We start from the raw sequence: 26,309 nt of genomic DNA on the forward strand, positions 1-26,309 counted from the left end.
TAGCCTAAGATCATAAAAAATCACATATATATATATATATATATATGATTTGAGAAGTACATAAATACAATGAAACACTGGCTGGGGTTTTGTCTTCTGTTTGTTTTTTATGAGATGCAAACCCTGTCCAGTGACAGTTCTTTTCAAATTCAGGATGTTGGTACTGAGGAAACTAATCCACTTGGATTAAAAAGTCATCCAGGATTGACTTTCAGCCCTATAGGATATCCTCCTCCAATGTTTCCTTGCTAATAGCTCACTGAAGACATATTACACAATTGTCTTCCCATTGATCCAGCTTCAGTAAAATATTAATGACACCTAATTAAATATCCCAGAGAGTTTCTTTTTCATTATAATATATTAATTTAAAATTGTATTAAATAATTTCGCAATGTTTTGACTTCTGGAAGAGATTAAGTAACAGGACACCAGTTTTAAAATACTGGCTTCCAAAACAAATATTCTCTTTCTTGCCAGCTGAAAAATCAGGACAGTCTGCACAGGCATTTAGGTATTTATCCAACTTGAATTGGGCTTTTCACTTTCCAGTAAGGGAAGCAGACTTACAGAGCATACAAAGGAACTGGATCTATTGTTCCCTGATGTAACCCAAACAGATACTGGGATACACCAGAGACAAATCCAACACATGGCATGTAACCTGCAAAAAGAAAATCCCAAGAGATCTCATTTTTAACACCCTACTAGCCTTTACCAGAGACTCCGATCCAGTTTCACAAGTATATGCTAACTGTTCTGTGCCTGTCCTGTAATGGCAAATAGACATAAGTTTTAACTAGATAGTACTTTGTTTTATAAGCTATTTGAAACATTAAAACAGTAAAAAAACACCCCATAAACAAAAAATTATAAAGATTTATCAGATAATTGTGCCCAAAACTCTAAGGAAATAAAACTAATTCCTATATGCACCACATACCACAGATCCATTCACTTCTTGTATACACAGCAGGTCTCACAGGCAAAATTTTACCCATCATGACATCTATGACATGACTGGTGAAAATCTTGCCTATCTGATTGTGATACCAGATGTAATTTTCTGGTGAGATGATTCTGTGATCTTTCTCTTTTGTATAGCTCTACTGACTTTATAATGGTAAGAGAAATAAGAAACAGCAAAAATTGATTTTTAGACAAGGTGGCGCACAACTGTCACTGGCTCTGCATCACAGACAAACCCCAGCTGCTGTGAGGGCAGTGAAAATACAGCTCATCTTTTCTGCTGGAAGGTGCTACAACACTGCACCAGCTTCACTTCTGGCCTAGCAAGAATAACCGACGAGTAAGAAACTTCGCAGTGCCGAGCCACTGCTCTTTGCAAAGTACTGTGTTACACTGAGGAAGGTGAGAAATGGCAGTCAGAGCTAAATTCTGGCAAAATTCCACAAATCAAATAGTTTTTACCTGTACAGTGTGCAGTCTCCGGATACAGATTTCAGCCTTCAATAAATCTCCATTTCCCTCCACTGTACATTTTACCTAAAAGTCTTTTCAACTGGTTTTCATTTGTGAAAATGAACTGTAATCCTGAGTTACAATGCCTGAAGCACCCCCTTTTACAATCCCTTATGCAATTCCTAATTTTTTGAGTTTGTCATCCCAAAAAAAAGTGCTAGATGATAGTAATAAGATCCCCCAACATTAAATAAGAAGTGAATGGGAAATGTCTGACTGTATTAGGAAGACTTAAACACATTTCACAGAAGTGTTACCAAAGCCTATAAAGTATCAAACACTAGTTATCTTTTTTAACTATCAAACACTAGTTATCTTTTTTAACTACACTGCTTCAGTAAAACAATATGTGATGAAAATTAGACAAAAATACTTGCTTGGAAGCAATACTTGAGAAAGAACAAATATTGGGTCAATCCTAACCTGACCCTAAAGTCAGGTAGGCTAAATGTAAAAACTAACCTTCTTGCCTCAGTCATCCCTTTTTCTTCTTTAATTCTCTCACATTGGACAACACAACCTTCCCAGCCTCAACCACAGCGAGACTGAACATTAAAAACAGAGGGTCTAAGAGGAACATTTATCACTCCAGCTACAGGTACCTTTATACAGAAGCGATGAATCAATTTTTTAAAGTGCTGTATCATAATCTATACCCTGACAAAGTATTTGGAACCAATGCCACAGCCAACAGTCTTTTTTTGGGATAATTACCACAGCATGAAACACCACAGTCTGCAGAATAGGACCAAGGAATTTGGCACATTTTCCACAAGCTCCTATGACTACCTATAACATACACATGGCCAAAACCTCTATTAGTGGATCAGCTCAGAAACCTACTCATATAGTCTGGTAAAACTAATGAAAATATCACCAACCTCACTGGGCCATGATTAAGATTCAGCTTCTATAGTAGTGCCTCAAAACTAATGTTTTCAAATGACCTCATTCTGCCACTGCAAGTATGCAAAGACAGTAAGATTTTAAGAGCAGACAGCTCTTTAAGAGCAGACAACAAAATGTTGTTCAGTCCTATACTTGCATTTATTTGTACTACAAAAATCTGTTCTGTGTGTTTCAGGTTACTATTTTGTAATGGCAGTCACAGAACACAAGAATTTTAAAAAAGAAGAAAAAGTGAAATGTGAAATCAATCCTTAAATATTTCCGTGGCTACATCTGTTTAGGTAGATTATTTCACTTAATGAAATGCAGGTCAGGTCATTACCTAAAGCAAATGCTAATATGTGGTTTTAATGTTTAGTAAGGAAGCCCTGCATAGATGTTGCAAGTGTGGAACATGAATTTGTAATGATACAGTACAACAAACCACACCTATTACTCAGTCAGGAAGTAGTGATTATCACAAAAATGGAACAGGAGTAACAAAAAGTGCAATAAGAACAAAGTGAAGTATACTGAGATTATATGCCTCCAAAAAGCAGCAGCTCGCATGAGAAATAACCCATGAAAAACATCTGGGAGTGTTTGACATAAATGGAAGCTGCAGTTCAGATGTTGGACCCAGCATAGTACAAAAGCGCTAAACAATCACTGGTAAGACACATGCTCCTGAGAGGCAAGACAGCAAGCATACTATAGTACCATCAACTTATTTTTGCATAGATAATGCTGATATTCAAGAATACAGTGTGACAAAAAGAAAAATGCCAAGTTCTTTGAAAAAGTTGGTGTCATTCCTTATTCAAATCAAAGGAGAAGAAACATAGTTGCTGAAAGCTCTTTTAAAGTTAAATATATAATCTGAAAAAAACTGCTGAAAGAGTACTTTGCATTAAGTCCTGTTGCAGATAAAGACGAAGTCTGCAACGTATCACAACAACTCCTTCTTTACAGTTTGCAGGCACTTTGTATTGACTAGCATTGGAAGTATCCATAAGAAAAAGGCAGGACTGGTATTCACTGTGCTAAGCAGTTATTATTCTGAAAAGTCTTACAGTCATCTTTTACAGCATGGACTACAGAAGAACATTTTCTTCTGACCAAGGAGTCTTCACAGCACCAGAAATGAAGCAGTAAGGATGGCCAACTGATCCCTCAAAGATGTGGGCTAAGAGTAAGACAACTCTCATACTAAAGCACATGCATAACTTTTCTAAAAAACTGATTAACAGCTAAACTAGTAAACCAATTATTTTATTTTTTCTTATATGAATACTTATCAGCATGTAATCTATTATAATACAATCTTTATAATATATAAATAAAAATATAACTAAAATAATCTTTTAAATCACCTGTTGTACTGGTATGACACAAATTACATCTCTTGCAAAATTCTTTGGTGAATTATGGATTTTTATGCCTGAATCTTTCTTGTGACATTCTCTTGGAATTTACCAAGCCAGTATGGTAGCCTTGCTGCCACAGACATAATCCTACAGCATGTAAGTGCCTTTCACTTAAGTTATGGATGGGGAATACAGTTACCAAAAGGCTATGTTAGCAGCCCAAAGTTACCCCGAAGGTTTGTAGCGGAACAAAGAACTGAAACCAAGAGACTGCCCTTCCTCCCTTTCAAACATCAGTTACTTTTCATTCATGCATTCAGGCAAAAAACTTGAACACAACAATGAGGGACATACAAGCACAGCTTACCTACCTATATTACAGGATAAGTGCTGATAGCAGCACACTTCTGGTAGTTGACTCAGGAAATGTAAATGTCTGCTTCATTTAGCTCAAAACACCTACTTAAATAAACACTTACTTTGTCTTAAGTCCCAATATTTAATCACAAATACATTATCATTTTTCAGTATACTCAGTTCATATATTAGATAAATAAAACACAACTTACTGAATAGCACCATCTTCCATTGAGGTAATATAAAAAAGGATCTTGAGGCTTAAGTTCAATCGCCTTGTCTAGGTGCTCCTATTGGAAAGAAAATTAGTATCACTTTAGATGTTTGTTTGACAAGTGTGTTTACTTTCTAAGTAGTTTGCTGCAAGTCAGAAACAAATTCAGTAATTCTCTTCTGCTGCAATTCTTTTCTAACAACCAAAATATATATTAACTAGCAAACCCCTTCCTCATGGGAAAGTAAAGTTGCACACAATGCAACAAGGCATGCCATATTTAGAATATGACTAAGCAACTCTAAAGTTCAATCAAATAACTCAAGAAGTTTTGTCTTAAGAAAAACAACAACTTCAATTAAATTAATTTCATTTACAGTTAGTATTAGAAAAATCACAGATCAAATAAGTGAGGAACCAATTATTCTCTTTGATAGATCTTGTATGTCAGCACACATCACTGAAGCACAGTCTCTTCCACCTTAGAACGTGACTGCTCCAATGAAATGGTACTTGACACAACCAAATGTTACTATAATGTGAAATTCAAAAAATAAAATGGTTCTGTTTATAGTGAAACTATAAAACCTAGGCAGTATCTAATGAGGTCCTTCTTCCAAAATAATTTTTATTACAGGTCATGAGTCTCTTTATTCCCCTCTTTAATTTACTAAAGAAAGCTCTTATCACTCAACCTAAGTTTGAAGAAAAAATAAGTATGTCATTTCATCCCTACCATCTGCCTCTCAAAATAAATTTCACTTGAACTTTTTTATCCCCCAGATATCTTTCTGATTCAGCTAGTCACAAAAATATTTGAGTTACATAGATCTAAGAGACTGTTATGCTATCATTTTGTCCACAAACTATTCAGACAGGAGCTACGTTTTCATACTATTTTCCCAAATCCTTAACATTTCCAAACAATTCAACAGATTTCAGTAATTACTAGTGAGGAGGAAAACCTCCCTGAAAAGGCTACTGCTTATACCATGAACTCTTAAAACTCCATCCTTACACAGCTGCAGCACTTATGTTATTTGTCATTATCCCTTCATTCCCAGCTTGTCCCAGTGCTTGGGGCTTAGCTCACTTGGCACAGCTCAGACGTAATTTTTGCTCTCTCACAGGAAAGCTCTGCCACACTCCAAGTCCTAACACAGACATGATGTGACAGGAACCCAGACCAGGCATTCCCCAGGAACTGGAACATGTCTGCTGCCTCTCACTGACACCCAGAAAGGGGGGACACCAGCTTGGAAGGCAAGGGATGGATGGAAAGTGTCTAAGCAATGCTGAGGACAAGGACGGGGAAAGTAGCACATGTAACACAAGTAACTAAATCTAAAAAACACAATAACCTTCGAAAGGACAGTGTTAAAAAATATATTACATAAGGGTGGCATGAAGGATGATTGCAGAACTGTGTTAGTTGATCACTTACTATTTCATATGTTTTGATTTTCTAAACAGAATTGTTATTACCTTTTCCTCCCCCCTCTGACTACAAAATAAACCAGAAATCTTAAAGCTGTTCCCAGAATCCTACCTCAGTTCTTATATTGTGTAAGCATATAATCTATTTGCATATATAAAAATAAATTTTTCGCTGTAACTTCAGCACCAAAATAGACCTGTGAGGCTGAATTACTGTGTTGAAAAAGTCTGTCTTTGACACTATATAAGGAAATAACTTGAAGGAATAGCTTTAAAAAAAACCAACCCCAAATCCTACAAAAACATACCTTAAAGAGATAACCATTCCTGATTTTGTTTTGTACACTTTCAAACTGAGACATATAGCCACACATAATTGCAAACCTGAGAGGGGAAAAGAAAAACACACACACATACTTTTTGTGATTTAAATAAACCTTTGAATTAAATTACAAAATATTTCAATACCTAATTCACAGATTAACACCTGGGGTTGTTTTTCATCTCGATAGCTGGATGAAAGTTTGGTATAAGCTATACATATTCAGGAGCAGACGAAAACACAGATCAAAACAAAATAATAACGGAAACGAGAAGAAGTTTAAATTACACTATCTGGGCTGTCAGTGAAGTGAAAAAACAGAGATTTCTCCTCTCAAATTTCTACCATATAGTTCAGAGTATGACACTTCCAGACCAGCTCTACCATTGTCAGCAGTTTGACACATTGTGCTCTGCATTGCACTGCACTGGGAACATGAACACTGTCAGCTGCAGAACCTCACCTGGGAAGGCAAATACTGGGGGTGTGCTCAGTAGGAAGCTGTACACACAAAATGTTCACAGCTGTCTTCTACCCTTTTCAAGCACCTTGGTGCATTCCTGCACTTCTGGCATTCTTCTAATATCTTCAAAATTACCTAAAAACATACACACATGTTCTGCTCTAAGAGGGTCACTACTGCTATCACTAGATCATTATTATTTCTATTATTATTACTATGATTATCGTAAATTTGGGAGACTGATAAAAGAAATGTGAGATAATTTCTATATAATATTTGTATTGTTAATCAGGTATAACTGAAAACATTTTTAGAGGTCCCCATCTATAAAGATTCAGATCTCCTAAGCAACACTACTGTTTTATTGACACTCCACCTAAATTTCTATTGCTTTCTTCCTATTACTTTAACAAGTATAGAACCTCTATGCATAAGGAATCTCTTGCACAGACATCAATTGTACTTTCCTTGGACCTATTTTCATTGGTATTAAGACAACTCTGTAATTCTGCATAAAACTAACAGAACCATCAAAGAAATAGTTAAACAGTCAAAACTCATGTACATTATTTTTCTATTTTTTCAGAATTTTGCTTTTTTACTAAATATTTTACAATGCAATACCAAATCAAAGGAAAAAGTAATCTTAGAAGAGGGAAACCCGAAGTCCAGAGGAAAACATGAGTTATGCAAGAAGCTTATTGAGTTAATTATGGTAACAGAACCACAATCTGTATGGCACACACAGGTTTTAAGAATTACTAAACATCAGCTTTCTTGAATTTCTTTATATAATGTAATTATTCAAGCTCCAGTGAATCCTCATTAAAACTTCAATTAAAGAAATTACTTTATTGCTTACAGTTATACCTAATGGTTTTAAGTTAGAAGCACTCATGCTACAGGTCACTGCATTTTTTGGTCAGCAAGTGTTCCCAGGTAAGGAATGGAGTCAGCATAACAACAGCAGTTGAATTCATAAGAGCTTCAGACAGACTGTCAAACACTGTTGAGCAGGATGTATGTTGTGACCAATGTGCACTGGACAAAATCCAGCTAATGGCAGCTCTACTGCTGATAGAGCCACAGCGGAAGCGCATTTTGTATGGGAGCAAGCTGCAATTGAGGGAAAAAGCAAGGGGTGGGGGTCAGGAAAGTTCAGGTATTTAGAAAGAGGGGGAAGGTACTGAAAACTTCATTAGGTTTAAGTAACTCGGGCAACATTGCCCCTATTCCCTTCACTCATTAAGTGCTAATCAGATAAACTCAGCATACCATAGCTAAACGGATTGCTGCTACAAAAGAAAACAATGAAAAGCGAACAAGCTAATCCAGCATCTTGTAATATTTCCCTGTCTGTGCGTGACAAGAAAGAGGGCCTTAGTTTAAACTAGTTCAAAGAAAAATTTCTACTTACAGCTAAAATCTCTGGGGAGGGATATCCCAATAAAATTTTCAATGTATGAAAAGTAAGCTAACCTACTAACTTTAAATATGCATTACTTTTTCAAGGAAAAATTAAAAATGTCTTTCACATATTTGTCTTTTTTTTCTTTTAAATTTTATACTTTTGAACTAGGCTAGGCAGCCAATTGATATAAAAGAATTATTTAATTTTTGGCATTTACTTTTCAAAAAAACCCAACAACCTAAAGCAAAGAAAACAAAAAAGTGTCTTTGGTTTCCAGAAGATAATCTTCAGGCGTTTTAAATATTCTTCAAAGAGTTTAAAACACAAAACAAACTTTATTTTCAGTGATGCAAAGACTCACGTTAATCATAGATTGGTTTGGGTTGGAAGGCACCCTAAAGATCATCTGATTCCAACCTCCTGCCTGGGGCAGGGATACCTTCCACTAGATCAAGTTGCTCAAAGCCCCATCCGACCTGGCCTCAAACAACTCCAGGGATGTGGCAGCCACAGCTTCTCTGGGCAACCTACTCCAGTGCCTCATCACTCTCCTAGTGAAGAAAATGATGAGAAAAAACGAGGCAGGAGGTAACTAGAAACGCTTCCATCTGTTCCTTATTGTTTGCCGCATGCTGGCCCCAACCCTGCCACTCCCTGGTCACCTGCCCCATCTCGTGGTGGCAGGGGGGAATACTAAAAAGTTTATCACAAAATAACGTGCAAATACCCTATGAAATGGGTAAAACGTACATGCATTTTGGTAGAGTAAGTGATACTGGCTCTCCTCATTACCACTGCCTGCCTTACAGACTTTGAACATCAGGGCTAAAATACCGTTTACAGTGCCTTCACAGAGAAAATGCAAAAATCATACCAGTTAAGAGCTGCAAAGAATGACGTAACTGCTGAGCTAATGCTACTCCTGGGTAACATAAAAAAAAACCGCCCCAGACACGTCCATCTAAATAAACACAACGATCATTACCCCATTAAGGCAGACACAGTACTTGGGTTGGCATAAAAAACGTTATTCACAGATGGAAGAAAAGTTACTGAACGTGGTGTAGAGGCACACAGGTCAACACAATTAACACCCCTTTAATAAGCACAAACACAACCAAAGAAACTCAGTAATAAGTCAGCATAATGTCCTTTTGTTAAAAATGTTGTAATTGAAACTCAGACTTTCAAGAAACTGTAGCTGACAGAGAAAGATACTAAGTGCCTACATGGCCCTCATGCAGAGGGGTCCAGATCAAAGTGACTTAACATTTTCCCTTCTGGTGCTTCAGAATTTCTGTATGTATTCAGGCAAGGTAAAACTGTAAGGGGCATACCTTATCTGTTGCAAAAGGAGAGCAGCAGGTTGATACACTATGTTTTATCAACCCGATTTGAATCTTAATATCAAAAACGCTACCAACACACAAGACTCTGGCAACTACAGTTTATTCCATATGAGACATATTTACAGAAAAGATTTTGAAGTCTCAAATCCGCAATAAACCACACTAGGGCATATGAATACAGCAAGTTTTACCTTTTCCCTGATAATTCTCGCAGGGCCAAAATCAGAAATAACAAGCATCTTCCCAGGCTTGTTCCTCACTCTTCTAAATACCCTTTCATATATCCCAAACGTAAAAACCCTCTTATGTCACGTAGACTTTGGAAATGTGTGGGTACAGGGCTTACATTTAGAAATCTAGATCTCCATTTTAACATCCTAGTATCAACAGGAAAGTTTTTCTCAATTGTAAATGGTAAGACTTTGCCAATTGAAGGAGAGTTTGTGATATTTACCAACACCAAAGAATACAATTCATCTGTTCCATAGCTGTTTTCCACTCCCTCCTATTCATCTGAGAAACATTTAACATGTAAGGTAGTACAAGCAAAGGCTAATGTGTGGGTAGCACACGAGAGACCCAGTGAAAAGAAAGCTCATTTTCATCCCAGTTCTACATGTGTTCTTAAGTCCCCTCACCTCCGCATGGCTCAGTCCTGTGCATGCCATCACTTCTTAGCCATCCGCTCCCTCACTCACCAGTTTCACACACTTACAAATTCTGACAGTGTCCACAAAGCAGCCAGACTTCTTTTTAACATGATTTCAATGAGATATCAATTTCTATGTAGGAAGATTTTGCAACTTAAGTTACTGATTATGACTCTGCTGAATAACCCTTTCTGAGATCTCAGTTCTGCATACTTTAAATTGTACCACTTTCCTGCCAAGATACTTAATCTATAAAATTGCATCTGAGTTTAGATGGAGAGGTAGAGATGGAAGGATACCACCATCCTCCTTGGGGTGAGTGTGGAAGAAGTGGATGAGAACGTGTAAGACTGACAACACACAAAGTAAGATGCGCCAAGGTGCGAAGCTAAGTGTTCAGGTGGGTTTTTTTTCATAGGGATTCCTTCCCTTTCCCTTTCCCTTCCCCTTTCCCTTCCCCTTTCCCTTCCCCTTTCTGGAATACAACTGAGTCTATATTGTAGAAATTGGCAGAAATATAGTTTTCATATTAAAAATTTACCAGAGCACTGAAGCTGAGGTCCAGGGAAACATCAGATGTAGCTCACACTTGCTTACGCGATACTTGCAAAAACATGAGAAATAACCCCCTATTTTGGTTAAAAAACACTGAAGGTAAGGACGTTCAAGAATTCTGGCTTAATAATTTATTGCAACACATACAGTATACCACACCAGTGTTAATGTGTATTCACAGAAGTTCACCAGTAGAACATGTGGATGCCATGTTCTGCATTTCTTAGGCTGTGCAACCCAAAACTATGTTAATTTCTGTGTTCCAGAAATGTAACTTCTTGTTTCATAACAGACAGTTGTTATAGATAGAAATACAATCTTGAAGAAATTAGCAGGATAGTCTTCACAAATGTGGAAACAGAGTGAAATAATAGCTTTCAGAGATAGTAACACAACAATTTTCCTTGACAGACATGTAAAAGGAATCACTAGGTTGCCAGCTTTATTTCCTCTGTGACCATTCTGGCAAAAATCTTGTAGTAAACAGATCTTTTCACATGTCAAACCTACCTCCTCTGCACTTGCATAAGGATGCTGCAGAGTTTCACTGATCCACTTACTACAGAATAAGTTACAGCTTTTCAGAAATGGCTTCTGGATTTGAAATTTTAAATTATTTTTACAAAAAGAATTAAGTATTTAAAAGATTATTGACTACAATTAAGACCAAATTTCTTTCGTCTTCCCGTGAATCAAATACAGGGCAAATAACTACTAAGTGGAAACCTTGCATTTCTGCACAAACTATCAATTTCTGAATAATCAGGCTGCATGACAGAAACAGATGCTTGTGACTTGGAAGTTATCTATTTTTTCTAAGTCTAACTAAGGAATAATTAGGGGAAGCAGGTTTAAAGCATTTAGTTAGAAAGAGGTATGGATTTAATTTTAAAAGTTATCCTACAACATAATCCATAATTTTAAGGAGTTTTCTTTCACTGGAGAATTATTTTTATGCCATTGCACCTTCCAAACCTGACAAATTATCTGTTAAAATTCTGTTACTGACATGGCATTCTCACCTTTTTGTAGGAAGTTTGTGTAAAATCCCCAAAACACCTGAATGGTGATTATTCGTGTCCTCAATAAAACCAATCCATTCTCTTCCATAGTGTTGCCTCTCAGTGAGACACTGTCCCTAAGCTCTGGAATCCACTTCCATGGATAACTCAGGGCTTGTGAAAATCATTCTGGGGGCAGCTGTGGTTCAGGAGGACTCTTCCCTTACTACTGGGTTTTCACTTGCTAACTCACTTCCATCTAAATGAGACACATGCTGTATGACTCCTATCACCAGCAGGTAGGTTCCACAGAGCAACCCAAACCTAATCACAGCACAAAGTTTGTTTGTGGCAAACCAACCAAAGCTCAATGCAAAGAATCATCTTTCTAAGTAAATGTCATGAAAACTGGTCACATCTAGTAACCTCTCTAGTAACCTTCTCTTTGAAAAGCCTGTAACCAGTTTTCCTCAGCAAAAAAAGGATGTTTGAGGGAATCCAGGCAACAGCAGAGAAACCTTCCAGACCTCTTCCAAACTCCTGAAGAAAAAACAGCAACAATCCCCCCCCAGTATAAAAGCTCACTTGTTTTGCAAAATTATTTTAAAGTGATTGTTTAGTTTTAAATAAAACCCCTATTAACATGCACTTACATATTGTGTTTTCTGTAACTGTAAAGTTGTAAAACAGCACAATTATAATGCCAATTAGAGCACTGAATTGTTCACACAGCACTTCCAATTAAAATCTGGATGATAAAGAAGCTCCATGATCCAAGATGAGCTGTGAGGATTCACAGCTGTCATTTGGGAATCATTGACCCACAAACCAAATTTGTTAGAGGCTTGGAAAACACAAGAAGATCTGCAACTGGCTGATGTCAAATTCTGCATGCAAATTCTTTGAAAAATTGACACGGGCTGAACAAAGACACAAATCACTCTAGAATATTTACTCTGCCTCTCTTCAGCATGTTCGTCCAAATAATAAAAAGTTACAGCTATGTTTTTCCTTTCCAGTGTTGCCGCTGACTTCAGTTTTCTAGAGGTCACCATTCAAAAAAATCTGAAGGCAACTACAAGATTATATCTGGATTCAGTTGCGAAAATTATTCGCAGCTGCAAAATTTCATTACCAAAACTAATTGACTACTTAAAGATATTTCACTTTCTTCTTTCTGCATATGTTTTATTAAATTTAATTTGAGGATGAGTACTGGTTACTTGTCAGTATTCTGATCAGTAAGGCGAACAGTTTGAGTGTTGATATATTTAATGATACAATTTTACAAAAAAAATACAGGTGATATACTAAGAAGATATATGGGATCTTTTTGTTCTTAACTGAAGTAAATATGAAAAGTAAGGCAAGACAGCTGAACTCTAGGCCTGCATTAGCAAGAGTTTGCTCATGGAACCATTTCACTAAATTCTCCTGGTGGACTCAAAAGGTGTGTTCTGTTTCCCAGAAACTTTATAGCAGTTTCACAAAACAGAAGAAAAACCTGTTCTGGAAAAGGGGTGTTTTTGCCAATCTAACTCCATCTATACTAGGACAATTGTATCTGTCAAGGTGTGACAAAAACTTATTTATGCAGTAAACAGAGCTTTCAAGCAGCAGGGATAAGCTTCCAAAAGAAACTTCCAAATAGGTCCATAGCCCTAATCCTTGCTTGACAGGCATAGTGTACATTTCTAATGAAGAAAATGAAATCATTAAGAAGTGTCACATTAGAAAAAATTCTGTAGAAGTATTACTAAGAGACAATTTTCAAAAGCACAGCTGCAAATGACCCTTTAGTCATATCAGGGAATAGTTTCAAAGATTAATTCAATGCCAGCGAGGAACTCTCTATTAACTTAATAAACCAAAAGCAATTGACTCTAAAAATGGAAACAAGAGCACACATCTAAGCTAGGGATATTGATAAGGCAATAGGAGGAGGTTCTATAAATACATCAGAAGGAAAAGAAAACATAAATGAAAGTGCAGAACAATTAGCAATGAAGAAGTGACAAAAGATGAAACCAACAAGGCTGAATTCAACTGCTTCTTTGCTTATATTCCCCATACTCCAGAAAGGTTAAGCGTAACTAGAGAGCAAGGAACAGGACCAGGAAAAGAACAGGCTATCATTTAATCCTCACTCATTTAGTAAGCCATGATATATTAAACAGTTTAAGAGAACATTGGAAATAATGCATGAATGGACAACACAGATAGCAGCTATACCAAACATGAGCTAAAACCTCAGTTTTGCTGATTGGAAACATCAAAATCCCACAGAAATTATAAAGTACAGATCAGTAAGAAATCAACAAAAACTTTCATCAGTCAAGGTCAGAAAACCAGCTTCCTTATCAATAGCTGATACAGATTGACACAGCCTTGCATGTAAAATGAGAGAACTGTCCATCAAACAGATGGGCTCTTCTTATGTAGGCTGATTATTTACCTTATACAGCTTCAGAAAATGTTATTGGCAGTGAGATGAAAAGGAAGGATTTTGGTCTGAGATGTCATTACTTTCACACTGAGCTTACTTTCATGCTGAGCTTCTCATCTCTGTGTATCCAGTCTCCTATTACATCCATCTCCAACAGAGAGACCCTGTTCAATCCTGATCAAACAGGATCCCTGCCTGGACACAGGTGCCAACTGCCACTGGAGATCCCCTAGGGTTTCCCACCACTTCCAGATGTCGGCCTGGAAGTGTACAGACCCACAAAGGTCCTGTGTGATATCTGCCATGCCATGCAAATATCCTGGCACATCAAATGGCACATGCTGCCTTTCAAGCCTCCATCCCCTGTAAGTGAAAGACAAGTACCTCACTCACATGTAGACACATATAATACAGTACATTCAGGTGTCAGTCTGGAGTTGGGTACTGCCCTCTGTCTCTGAACTTAAGTGACCACCTGCCAGTGATCCTAGCATTTTTTGTAAAAATATTTGTTCTGTTTTTTCTTTTGTTTTCTCTCTTATTATTCTTATTAACTATGGATTTCATATTACTTTCACATGCTCTTTATTAATGACTTAATTGTATTGCACTGTTTTCTGTTCACACACAGCCTTATCTGTTTATGACTTTAGGCAAAATTCTGTTTCCATACAACTTTGAGAGCAGTTTCTACAGGGAAGATTCCCTGAAGTCTTATTTCCTGTTTATGTGGATTAATATGTGAAATAATGTTTAAATAAACTGGATAAATTTGCATTAGGCCAGACTCAAGCAATCCAGATCTGACATATAGCTGACTTCCAAAGTCTCCTGGGTAATGCAGCAAGCCCCAACAGAAAGGGAAAAGGTAAACATAGTTGCCATCTACAAAAACAAAGGAAAGGAAAGGACAGGGGTTTCAGGGAAACCAGCATAACCTGAAAACATTCCAAGATAAATTATTCTGTAAGTGTGTAAGCATACAAAACAGTTAACACAAGTTTTTTGTGAAAAAATGGTATATATAAAAAAAATTATTTTCTGATAAGACAAACAAGTCTGGAATATTAGAGGAATGTAACAAATACCTTGAAATTTATGTGGCCTTTCTGATGTTCCTATCTGGTCCTATCTGATGTTCCTCAGAAATTCACCCATGGAAATATTGTTTAGACTAAATCACCTGTTGAGATGGTTGCACAACCAGATTCATATGAACCTGAGCATCATTACAGGTGTCCCACAAAGTTCAGTGCTGGGTCCATTATCTTCCAGAAATTTCACTAATGAAGTCAATGATTTTAAAAAACCCACACGACAACAAACACTTTTGAAATAAAATTGTAATCTGGGAGGGGATGCATTTACAAATCTAAATGGCCTCAATATGCCTGAGAAATGGACTGAAATAAACGTGAAATATGTGTAAAGTACTCTACAAGGAACAAAAAAGAAAAAAAACAAGTTACCAAAAAAAAGTTACAAAACAAGTTCATCTGATTAAGTAGTAGCACAGCAGAAAAGGATCTACTGAGACCACAGACTGAAAAACAGTTGTCATGCCAAACAAAAATATACCAATGTCCCTCTGGATCATGGAAGCTCATTCTGCCCAGTATTCAGAGCCCCAGTTAGATAAGCACAACCAATACCGGCATCACACTTTAAAAGTCATGCATACAGTCAGAAAGATTACAGAAAATAAAGTCAAGCAGATAATATATTCAGGAAAAAAAATATAGGAAACTATTAAAATCTGTAGTGTTCATCTATACCATTAGAGAGCCACCAGTTAAACAATAACTGATAAAACCCTCACATTCACTTGCAACCCAGTACAAAAAGGATGAAAACTGTAAACCATACAAAAATCCATTGCCTGTTACAAGAAGCAGTAGATTACAAAACATAAGATTTTCCTCTTAAGTCTCTCAATTTGGCTTTCTGAGCTAACCTCTGGAACACATCTCCTCACACTCGTAGTTCTTCCCCTGCTAGATGTGCCTGTCAGTACAGGATCTCACATCTGAAGTTCCGCAGACCACCTACATGTCCTTAAACAACACGTAAGGTTTTATCAGCATAGTTTCTGCGAGTGAAGTTGTATTTATAACAGGATATTTTGTCAGTCTTGTGGGCTGAGGAGGAAGGGAGGGGCAGGACTCATACTTGCACGTGATTTTGTGGTTGTTTATACACATAGCTCTAGCTGAGATGGGCACCCCAGCATCACCCTGAAGAAGTGACCATGACTGTGGTCAGGCAAAGAGCACAAACGGTTGTAAATTGCTTTCAAAAACAGATAAACCAAGCCAGAGAGTCACCTAATTAAACAAAAATATCTATGTCTAATCAAGTATCTAAACCTGAGCTAGCTGACGTGCTCCCTTCATTGGCAATGGAGATGTTGTCAACTGAACCTCAGGAGGAATTCATCTCACCCTCATGCAAAACAAAATGGGCAAAATTGACTCAGATGAACTGCACTCCAGAACTGGCTGCTTTCTTTTTGATTGTGAAAGGAACCTAGGATAAAACTCTTTGGTTTAGATATGTAAAAATTTAGTGAAATCCCAGCCTACATGTGTAATGACAAAAGTAGTAAAGAACGTAGAAATAAAAATGGAAAGGAAAAGCTAACAATATTAGAAAAGAAATCAGGAGCTCAGTAATATTTACTAATAAAATAGTAAGGTGAAGAACTATCAGCTAGAATTCAGCAGAATTATCCTTTACCTGATAATGTTGATTTGATAAAAAATATTTACATTTGCAGAATTTGTTAGTTTTGGCAAGGCCTACAAAATTAAAATAAGCGTCAAGCTTGAAGGAAAATTATATGATAAAACAAAAATTGAGAAGTTAATTGAAATTTCCATAGTCCTGTATATCTATTTTTAATTATAAGAATTTAGATTATTACAAGAAAATGAAAGGACAAAATACATGGTCATACTGAAGTATTGTTATTGAGTTGTTTCACATTCTATAGTAAATACTTCACAGAATACTTCAATGTAATTTTTAGCTGCAACTGGGGATAACCATAAAGTTACGAAAAAATATTTATGAGTAACTTAGGAAACTGATATCAAACTGTAGTATGATAAATGTAACTTGCTGTGGGCGCTATTTAGAGCCAAAGAAGGCTGGGGAGTTCGAAGGATTTGATAAATACACACAAGTTTTTAAAACTGCACACTTTCTCAAACTTACCACTGGTGACTCTCAGCACTCCCGTCATCCAGCTGAACAGCCTTTTCAGCTTTAATCTTTCCTGTAAAAGGAGTACAATATATTAAAGGATTTATTGTACTCTTCCACCTTTTAGGTGACTCCCAAGAACAAACTGATCTGATATACTCTAGCAGCAAAGAAGAAATTGCTTCCTGTTCTTAGAAACATTTAGATGGACAATGTAACATCCTGGCTTTACATAATTTACATTTCCATACATATATATATACATATATATACACATACACATACATACATCTATTTTTTTTATTTATTATTATTTTTATTTAAATCCAATTCAGATGCAATTAAATTAGGGAAGGATTGGATTGGACTGCCAAAGGAGACCATGTTGTCTGTAAGACTGAAGACTCTTAACAGCAGGTTGGAGAAGCACCTGTCAGAAGAACCAGCAAAGCTGTTTCCTGACTTGGGTACACAAACAAACTAGCTGAAGTTCCTGTCTAGCACAAAGACTTCCCTTAAGTTCCACTTAACTGACTAAAAGTTCCACTAACTGAATAAAGATGACAGTAGGTGATTTGATTAAACCCATGCTCCCAGTAAGAAGTTCAGATGAGTTTGCAGTCTCAGCTGCAACCAATTAAGCCACACTGACATTTCTGTATTGCAAGTTAACTTCACAAAAACAAAGAATAGCATACACAGCCCTCCAACCTAGAGGAATGAAAAATAACCACGAAACTACTGCCAGCTCCCCCGCAGCCTCAATCCCTCTGCACCACTTCCAAAAACTGAGATGAAAAAAGCTACCACCACCCCCACTTCACGAAAATGAGCCAAAGTAGGCTGGTTACTCAACACCTAAGACCCACTTTCATTCCATCATTCTGTACCTCTCTGTCTTTTGCTATGCCATTATTTTCCATCAACTGAGGCTACATGTAGTCACTGGTAAAAGCAAAGGCTCCAACAACAGAATTTACTGTTGTAATTTACTTTGTGTCATAATCCTCACTGCACTGTGAGATTTCCATAGAAAAAACAAGTTCCTACTAAAGCAAAGACAATATCGATTAAGTAGCTAAGGCAGTGCAAGTCTTCCTTAGTATTTAGATAACTAAAAGATAGGAATAAGGAAGGAACAAGGAAGAACAAGCTGAGATTGGCTATGGAGTACGTAATGACAGCACAAAGACACGACACTGTCTTTTAGGATGACAAAGGGCATCCGGACTTCTTTGTCTGTGATGTTGTCAACGCTGACAGAATAAAAAGTTGACAAAAAGTATCACAAAACACAAAATAACCCAAACTTGGAATACACTTAAAAACCTGATTTGGTGCAGCAAAAAAGAGAGGCAATCAAGAAACAAAAGAGAGAGAGAGAGAGAAGTACTTCCAGGCAAAAATAATTATTTTAAGCACAGTGCGTTGACTGAAGGAGAGTGACACAGGTAGAGAAGATGTAGGTTTTAATGTAATGAAACAAAGGCGGTCCAAAACGAAAAGGGAAACATAAACTGTACCTCCAGCCAATATGCATCCAGACAGCAAAGGAAAGGGCAATGCTTTTAAAAGCAACAAAGAAAAAGTGCTCTGAAGAAGAAAACCAGAACCTTGTGGAGATTAGGTTGTCAAACAGGATACATAGGGAGAGATAGAAGCAACACCAATTGTCACACACTTCTGTTTCTGGTCAACAGTTTCTTCAGATTCACAAAGTTTCATCCCCACCCTCATCACAATATATGCAGGAGTGGTCCTTGCCACAGGAAAGCAGAAAAACAAACCTTGACCCAACCTCAGCATTTATTTATTCTTCACGCTCTCCCAAAGATGTAACTAAGAAACTGCTGACAGTATCTGGGGTTTTTCACATTCTGTATTCATCTGATTCTCAACAAAATACAGGATTTTAAGGTACTATCCAGAGTCAACAGTCTTTGATTATGATCCACAATACTTCTCCTTCACCAATTTCGGGTCCCTCAGTGAGGAAAAATGAACTGAAGTTGTATACTGTGGCGGTTTATTGCACAAAACATTTTTATTACAGTACAAATGCTCCCATTTATTGGATTGCAAATTCCTTTCACTGGAAAACTTAAACAAAGTTTAAATCATGTTTCACTACATTCAGATAGCATTCTACATAAACATTTTTCCTCTGCTTACCATCAATAACATACTTCCTCTTCTCCTCAGCATCAGTAGTCATCTCAAACAGATCTCCATAAGCACGTGCAAGTCTCCACAGAAAGTCCACATAGTTTTCATACTGAAAGTAGACCACAGCTGCATAATTAAATTGATCAGAATGTGATTTAAACAGTTTACTTTCATAATGCTTAAAGCAAGTTATCAGAACACGGAATAATTTTTTGTTTATTTTGCATCCATCTACATACTACTTTTAGTTTATGTGAGAACCAATTGACCAATTTTCATTAACAAAAGAGAACATAGCTTTTGGAAACATTCTAGGCTGTCTAAAGGATTTTATTTTATGAATCAGGTTAATATGAAAACTTTAAAATATAAATATAAAAATAAAATATAAATTAATATAAATATTATTTTAAAAATTTTAATATAAAAACTTAAAAGGTAATCCAGTAAAGCACAATAGATCCCTGAATGAAGTGATGTGTGTTTTCTTTAGGGAGGTCATAAGCACTACACTCACTCACAAATAATCTCTTACCTACCTTTCTGGGTATTCCAATATGTAAATGAAAATATAATCAGAACCAATGTTTGCCAAACCAGAAAAAAATGGTACCATGAATAAAGCATCGCACAACAAACCACCCTTAAATTTTATTTGGAGTTACATATGTGCACAGTAAAGTCAAAGGAAAAATTCACATAAAGGATATCAGAGATAAGCAGACTAGATGCTCAGAGTTATAATTTCTTGAGAACACTAGGTCTGCTTACTACTTAATTCCACAGGATTTTCTCACATAAACTATTCCAAAACCAGTAAAAGTAAGTATCATTTATGTAGAAAAAAGCCCATCATCTGTCTTTGTTGAGTGCAAGAATATCTACATCAAACAAAGCCTCAAAGTTATTGAGCCTGAATGGGATATGAAATTGTAGAACTTTTATGCCCACACAACACGAATACTGACACCATCTTGAAATATTGCTTTTTCACTGTATTTTAAAAATACGCTTGAAATTTCATCTTCCATTTTTATGTGCATTTTAAAGCTCATACTAAGTTCTTAAAAGCAGTGCAAAGCATAAGTTAAAAGCAACACAATATTGTTACCCCATAATACCTTGTTATCTTTCTCAAGTAGCAGTCTGAAGCCCTTCTTTTTATCATCCTCTGAACCCTTGTGCAAATTGTCCACCTGCTGTAAAAAATTAAATAACTCTTCTTCTTCTTCTGATTTCACCATGGCATCAGGTGGTTTCATACATCTCTTTTCTTCCTCAGAGTCTCCTTCAGAATCAGTATGAGCTGTAAGATAACTAAAATCACAGAAAATATTAACCATTTTTATATAAAAATATTGGCAAAGCATTCTTAAATTCAGAAGCAAAAATTTCAGAGCACAATTTATCCCAGCTGTCCAACCTTAAAGGATTTTTTTATTCATGGTATCAAGCTTATTATTATTATTACAAAAGCTTTACCTTCAAAGGGACAGTACAATCATACTCCAAACAAAACAGGCAAGCAATTACCCTGTTCTGCTGCTTAATACTCCATTAAAAAAATGCAGGTACATATTAGAAACACACGTAGCCTTGTGTTTCAAAAACAGAACACTTCAAATCATCCATGTGTTTTAAGACATGCTCTGTAACCCTGAACAGGCCTCTTCAATTCTTCAGTTTCCCTATTTTTTGAAATAGGAATGAGCTTACAAACCAAAATACAAGTGCTATAAGAATCATTTATACAATATTTTGTTAAACACTTTTAAGATCTAAATATAAGCCAATATAAATAACACCATTGCTATCGATTCATTACTTCTTTTGAGTATTCTGAAGTTCAGAATATCTCAAACTGGGAAAGAGCTTATATTAATTAATTATGCTTACTGCATAAGTACTCAGCACAAGGCAGTCAAGGACAAAGAAATATTTACAAAAGCATAAATACCAGGCAGAGATAAGCAGGTGGCCTTACTGTCCAAAGTGCTGAGCATACATTAGAGAACTCCAATTTCACAGAGGAGCAGCTGATGGCATTGTTTTTAAAAAGTAGCGTTTTGCTCATGTATCTACTAAAAATGGAAAGAAAAGCCTCATCTTCCCAATTTCCACTTTTGAAAATACTGTTCTGGGGAGAAATAATAATGTAAAGGTATTACGTTCAGAAGACTTTTTTAAATGGTTACTAGGAGCACAAAAAGCATGGAATGTACTGCACACATTAAGTAACTGAATAATCAATGCAGGCCATGACAGTCAAAATAAATAAAATCTGGGTTTTTTTCAGAAATAGAACCAGTGCAGAATGTTACTGGTGGAGGTTATTAATCATGGCTTTTAAGTATCCTTTTTTCATTATGTTGCTTCCACAAGTGTCCATAACTAAAACATGAGCAAACACACTTTTAGCCTGCAAATGAACAAGTAAAATGGCTTATCAAGGTATGGAAGTGCTAGATGTGGCATGACAGTTTTGCTGCAAAATTAACCCAGTAATATGGGAAAGAGCAGTCAAAAATACTTTTAGATAAAACAATACATACATAAACCACATGTGCATGTTCAAACTGAAAAACATAACGGAGCAGAGCAGAGATAGGAAACTTCATAATGTCCTACAGATTTGTTTTACATAACCTTGGTGGTGCTGAAGTTGATGACACATCCTATGCTGTATCCTGCAGAGACTATATTCGGTCACTGAACATTTCTTTTAATTTTCAGAAGCATCTTGTTCTTCCATAGTTCTTTTGAAGTGGTTGCAGAGGTACATCATATATAGGCTGCATTTGTAGGAGCCCTAACTTTACCAAAAGTGCAAGGTATTTCTTTGGGAGTGGGGCCTTTTAGCTCCAGCATGTAGTTCTATGATGCAAAGTACGTTTGGAAAGTATTTTTCCTCCCATGGTTTGGATGCCCCATTCCCGCTAACCAACAGATAAATACACTGAGGATTTGTGCAATTACCAACCTAAAATAAGGGCACTAGATAACATAAAAGAGCAACAGCTAAGCAGTCAAGGTAATTTCCTTAGTTTCAGAAATTTGAGCACTGCCTCAAATGCTACTAATCAGGTAGATATGAAAGTAAAGAATCAGTGTTTGGGAGTCAATGTTGATGTTGTCTTCTTTATCTTTGCTGCATAAACATCTGCTAAAATTCACTACTGTTTCAAGGTTAGATAATAGACAAAAGTGATTATTACAAAACATTACTCTCCCAGAAAAAAAAAAAAAGGTCAAGGTTGGGCTGACAGCCAAGCCCACTGGGCTGTCAGTCCAAACAAGCCCAGCAGAGATTTCCAGCAGCACGGTATCAAACTGTCATGACCAAACATCAAATTGAGGCCAAACATCAAATTCATATAACATCAGATAAGTCATACGAGAGTATTTATTGGAAGACTCAAATAGAAAAAGCGTGAAGTAGGCCACTATCTTACAGATGATGTGAACCCCTAAGGAGCTAATTATAAAATATCAAGGAAGAATAATCTTTTAAGATCAGACCACACTGCATCAAGCCTTTCCTCACCCCATCTCTCCTACAGAAATCTGATCTCCAGGCCACATTTGTACTGAGAAAGAGCAGAGAGCACAGGTAATTTCTTCTCCAGTCCCTCTTACCTCCACTGTCCCGGGAAATTCTCTCCTACCTCCTCTATTTATCTGCTTTATGAATCCTCAAAGAATTTAAATATGGAACAGATCATCTTAAACCTTGATGAGCACAAATTTCAATTTATTTGTTGATTGATAACCAACTTTAACAAAGCAGCTAACAGTCTTACATGTCTACTCATTCTAAAGCACTAAAAATCACTACTAACAAAAACAGAACTAGAGATTCTTCTTAACACAGTTTAAAAATTCCAGACGTCTATGGAATAATATGGTCATTATGGTTTGTTTTACAAATATCCCACATAACAGAAATCTGCAATTTTACCTGGTATTTTCCTGCAAGAGGTTTTATCAGATGATAAATAGAAAAGTGAGTATTTACATGGGATAAACACATTGATCAATATTTGAGAAAATGGAAGAACTTCTAAAAAATGTCTAAAGTCAGTGCCAACTCATTTTCACCTTTATTACCAATAGATTTTAAACAAAAGAGAAAAACTGTGATAAGAATGTGAGGAGCAACAATCAACCAACAGGACTCAGCTGTATCATAATGAACTGTTCAAAGTTCAAAGAACAAATGGAAACTCTGCTGGAGACTCACACCACTATGGTTAAGCAGTTCAGTAAATCCCAGCACCTAGTACTGGATTAAAAAAAACTGAGCTACTTGGCGTAAAACACCATTGTGGTGTAAATGCACTTTGGTGGTTCAACGACTGAGCTGAATCGCCTGTAAATTGGCAGACACTGGGCCTAACCAGGTATCATCTGTTCACACCACCTCAGCTCTTAGACAGATCAAATATCATCTGTTGTCTCCCTGCCAATTTAGAAAAATCAGAAGCTGACACAAACACCACCTCATCTGCTTGAGCCAATTCAAAAGAAAGGAGATTATATGTCACAGACTGATCTGGATCAAATTTCCACTGTAGGCTCCAGCAAAGTGCCTAGCCACCCATAATGGTAAGAGGCCTTTGAGGAAAAGTTTGGCAAACTGGATTCTTAGGCCAACTGAAGGTTGCATTTGAAAGAAATGAGGAGCAAAATAAATTAAGAAATGCTAAGTAAAGTGATACACAGAAGCAGGGAAGGGAAATGTTTCTTCCTGTTGCATATTTAAATTATTTCAAGGAAAAATTACAAATAGAACATCTGTCAGAAAAGAATGTACTGTGGTGAATCTTTGTGGTGACTGATGCCAACCGCAATTTGAAAAGCTGGGACACCAGGCCAGATGAAGACTGGAGCCAAACATGACACCGATGTCAAGGGCTCATCAAGGGCTCATCGCTCCCACATCAGGGAGGAAACAGCTTTAAACTCACAAAGAGAAGAATTCAGTGACACTCCCTCTCAGGTGATCATCTAGACACAATTTATTGTATTCGTAAATGAATGAGAGCTTGTTACCCATTCTCAGTTGTTAAAAGTTCACTAGTAAATGATGGAAACTGAAACAAACTAGTAACAACAGAATACAGAAAAGCACAGACTAGAAACTGCAGGCTCTTTAGCATTTAATGTCTCATCCATTCAGTGCACCTTCCATTTAAATTACCTGTTATCATGTAAAAATATATCTCATCTATTAAAAAGCATGTGATATTTTTCCACTTACAGAAATATGTAATTTTGAAAGGCAAAATAGAATGCTTCTCTTCCCAAGGTGTTGAATACCAACAGTGACACTGAGAATATGACCACAGCAGATCAAAACAGTGAAGGTGATATCAGATACTGTCAGCTTCAAATATTTCATGAAAAAATGAGGAAGCATTAAATGCTTTTCCAGAAGTTTACAAACCTTAAACCAGTACAGTCATCCAGCATAAATCCATAAAACTCTTCAGATTACTTTATCTGTCAAATGCCAGCATCTACCCATTTGTCAGTTAATACCAGAAGTGCTTAACACAAGCAAAATCCTATCTTCTATATCATGAAAATACTGCTGAGGCAGTGAAACACGTTGCATGTACTTTAGATGGAGTACACAGAATGAAAAAGTGTTTTATCAGTAACAAAGAGCGAAACCATTTCTCTAGTGCACAATCTAGCAACTGAGTGCATTAATGTGTATGGAATTCACACCAGAACAGTATAAAACAATGCACATAGTGTTACACCTACAGCACATGAAGTGGTGATGTACATTTAACTGGAAAAAGAACATGTGTTGCTATTGATTCTCCTGGTAAACTCTCATAGAACATGCATTACAGTCTTTAAAGTTACAGAAGACCTCAGAAAAAGCTATATACATTGCAACTGTACACACATTAGGATTAACAACCTATTTGCAAGAGGAAGAAAAAATACAAATTACTTAAATTAAATTATCTTAAATTTAGAGAAGATATGTAAAACAAGAACATCAAGTACAAGGTGTTAGTAGGGAAAAATGTCTCTTTTCAAAAGCGATTGAAAAACAGCTTGGGAAAAGCATATCCCCAAATGACTAACACTAACTATAACCTTGAACTATCTTCCTTCCTTCTGACTGTACACAAATACTTGTCAGAGAAGGCTTCTCTTAAGGACACATTCAGTGCTCTTGCACACTATAATTACTTGCATTGGATCATCACATGAGCTTCTTCATCACAAACAGGAACCTGTTTCCTTGGTTTGTTCTCAAGGAGCAACACATCTCTCCTGACCAAAAAACGGGATTTTCTGAAATGCTAGGTGTGGAATAACCTCTATATTGCATCAATGGACTGATTATTCATAAACTGGTCCCTTAGCCTTATCTACATCTCCAAATATTTTAGGCATAGCATAAAGGCCTATGCAAACTAATCAACAGATAAAATAATCTGAGAAACTAATAGAACCAAAATTTTTCTACACCAGATGAAGAAGGAATATCTTTGAATACTTCTGCTAATGCTGAATACTTAAAATAAAGAACTAGTTCATAGTAGAACTGACAGGTCTTAAAATATGGTACCAAATATAAGACTTGTAAAGCATGTAGGCTGGGATGTAACACAACAGGAAATTCTGTTCACAGGAAGAGAAAATGAATGTGGAGAAACTCTTAAAACCAGAATTCCATTAATTATTATATGCAGCATGTTACTGGCTTCAGAATGTTACAGTTAATTAATATATCTTTAAAGAAAGAAGGTGACATAAGTAAGCAAGTTGCAGACATAATGCTGCCTACACAGACATGTAAGACACAGTGAGGAAACGGTTCAAAAAACTCAGTTGCTATAAACATACACTTATTAAATTGCACATAAGCATCTAATCTGATTATACCAAAACAAAGTCATAATTACAGGAGAGTAATGTCATCACCATTTTTACATTACTACTGGAGGGTATATTACGTAATGTTTGAAAA

At 36.4% G+C, this 26,309-nt stretch overlaps 1 protein-coding gene across 4 annotated transcripts in view; it reads right to left on the reverse strand.

Moving 5' to 3' along the window:
- Window positions 1-26,309, reverse strand: part of RMDN2 (regulator of microtubule dynamics 2) — a 45,704-nt gene that overhangs the window by 17,137 nt on the left and 2,258 nt on the right. For all 4 annotated transcript variants that reach the window (XR_003533924.1, XM_027681623.1, XM_027681622.1 and 1 more), the window contains exons 3-7: window positions 20,434-20,629; window positions 19,319-19,421; window positions 17,159-17,219; window positions 6,054-6,129; window positions 4,307-4,384 (exon numbers count right to left, since the gene is read on the reverse strand). Coding sequence is in view for 3 of the 4 variants with exons in the window: in XM_027681623.1 (XP_027537424.1) it covers window positions 4,307-4,384; window positions 6,054-6,129; window positions 17,159-17,219; window positions 19,319-19,421; window positions 20,434-20,629 (514 nt within the window). In the remaining variant the exon portion in view is untranslated. The remainder of the gene's footprint in view (window positions 1-4,306; window positions 4,385-6,053; window positions 6,130-17,158; window positions 17,220-19,318; window positions 19,422-20,433; window positions 20,630-26,309) is intronic.

Source organism: Neopelma chrysocephalum, unplaced genomic scaffold, assembly GCF_003984885.1.
Source record: "Neopelma chrysocephalum unplaced genomic scaffold, ASM398488v2 Primary Assembly neopelma1_61, whole genome shotgun sequence".
In the NCBI taxonomy this organism is placed as follows: Eukaryota; Metazoa; Chordata; class Aves; order Passeriformes; family Pipridae; genus Neopelma; species Neopelma chrysocephalum.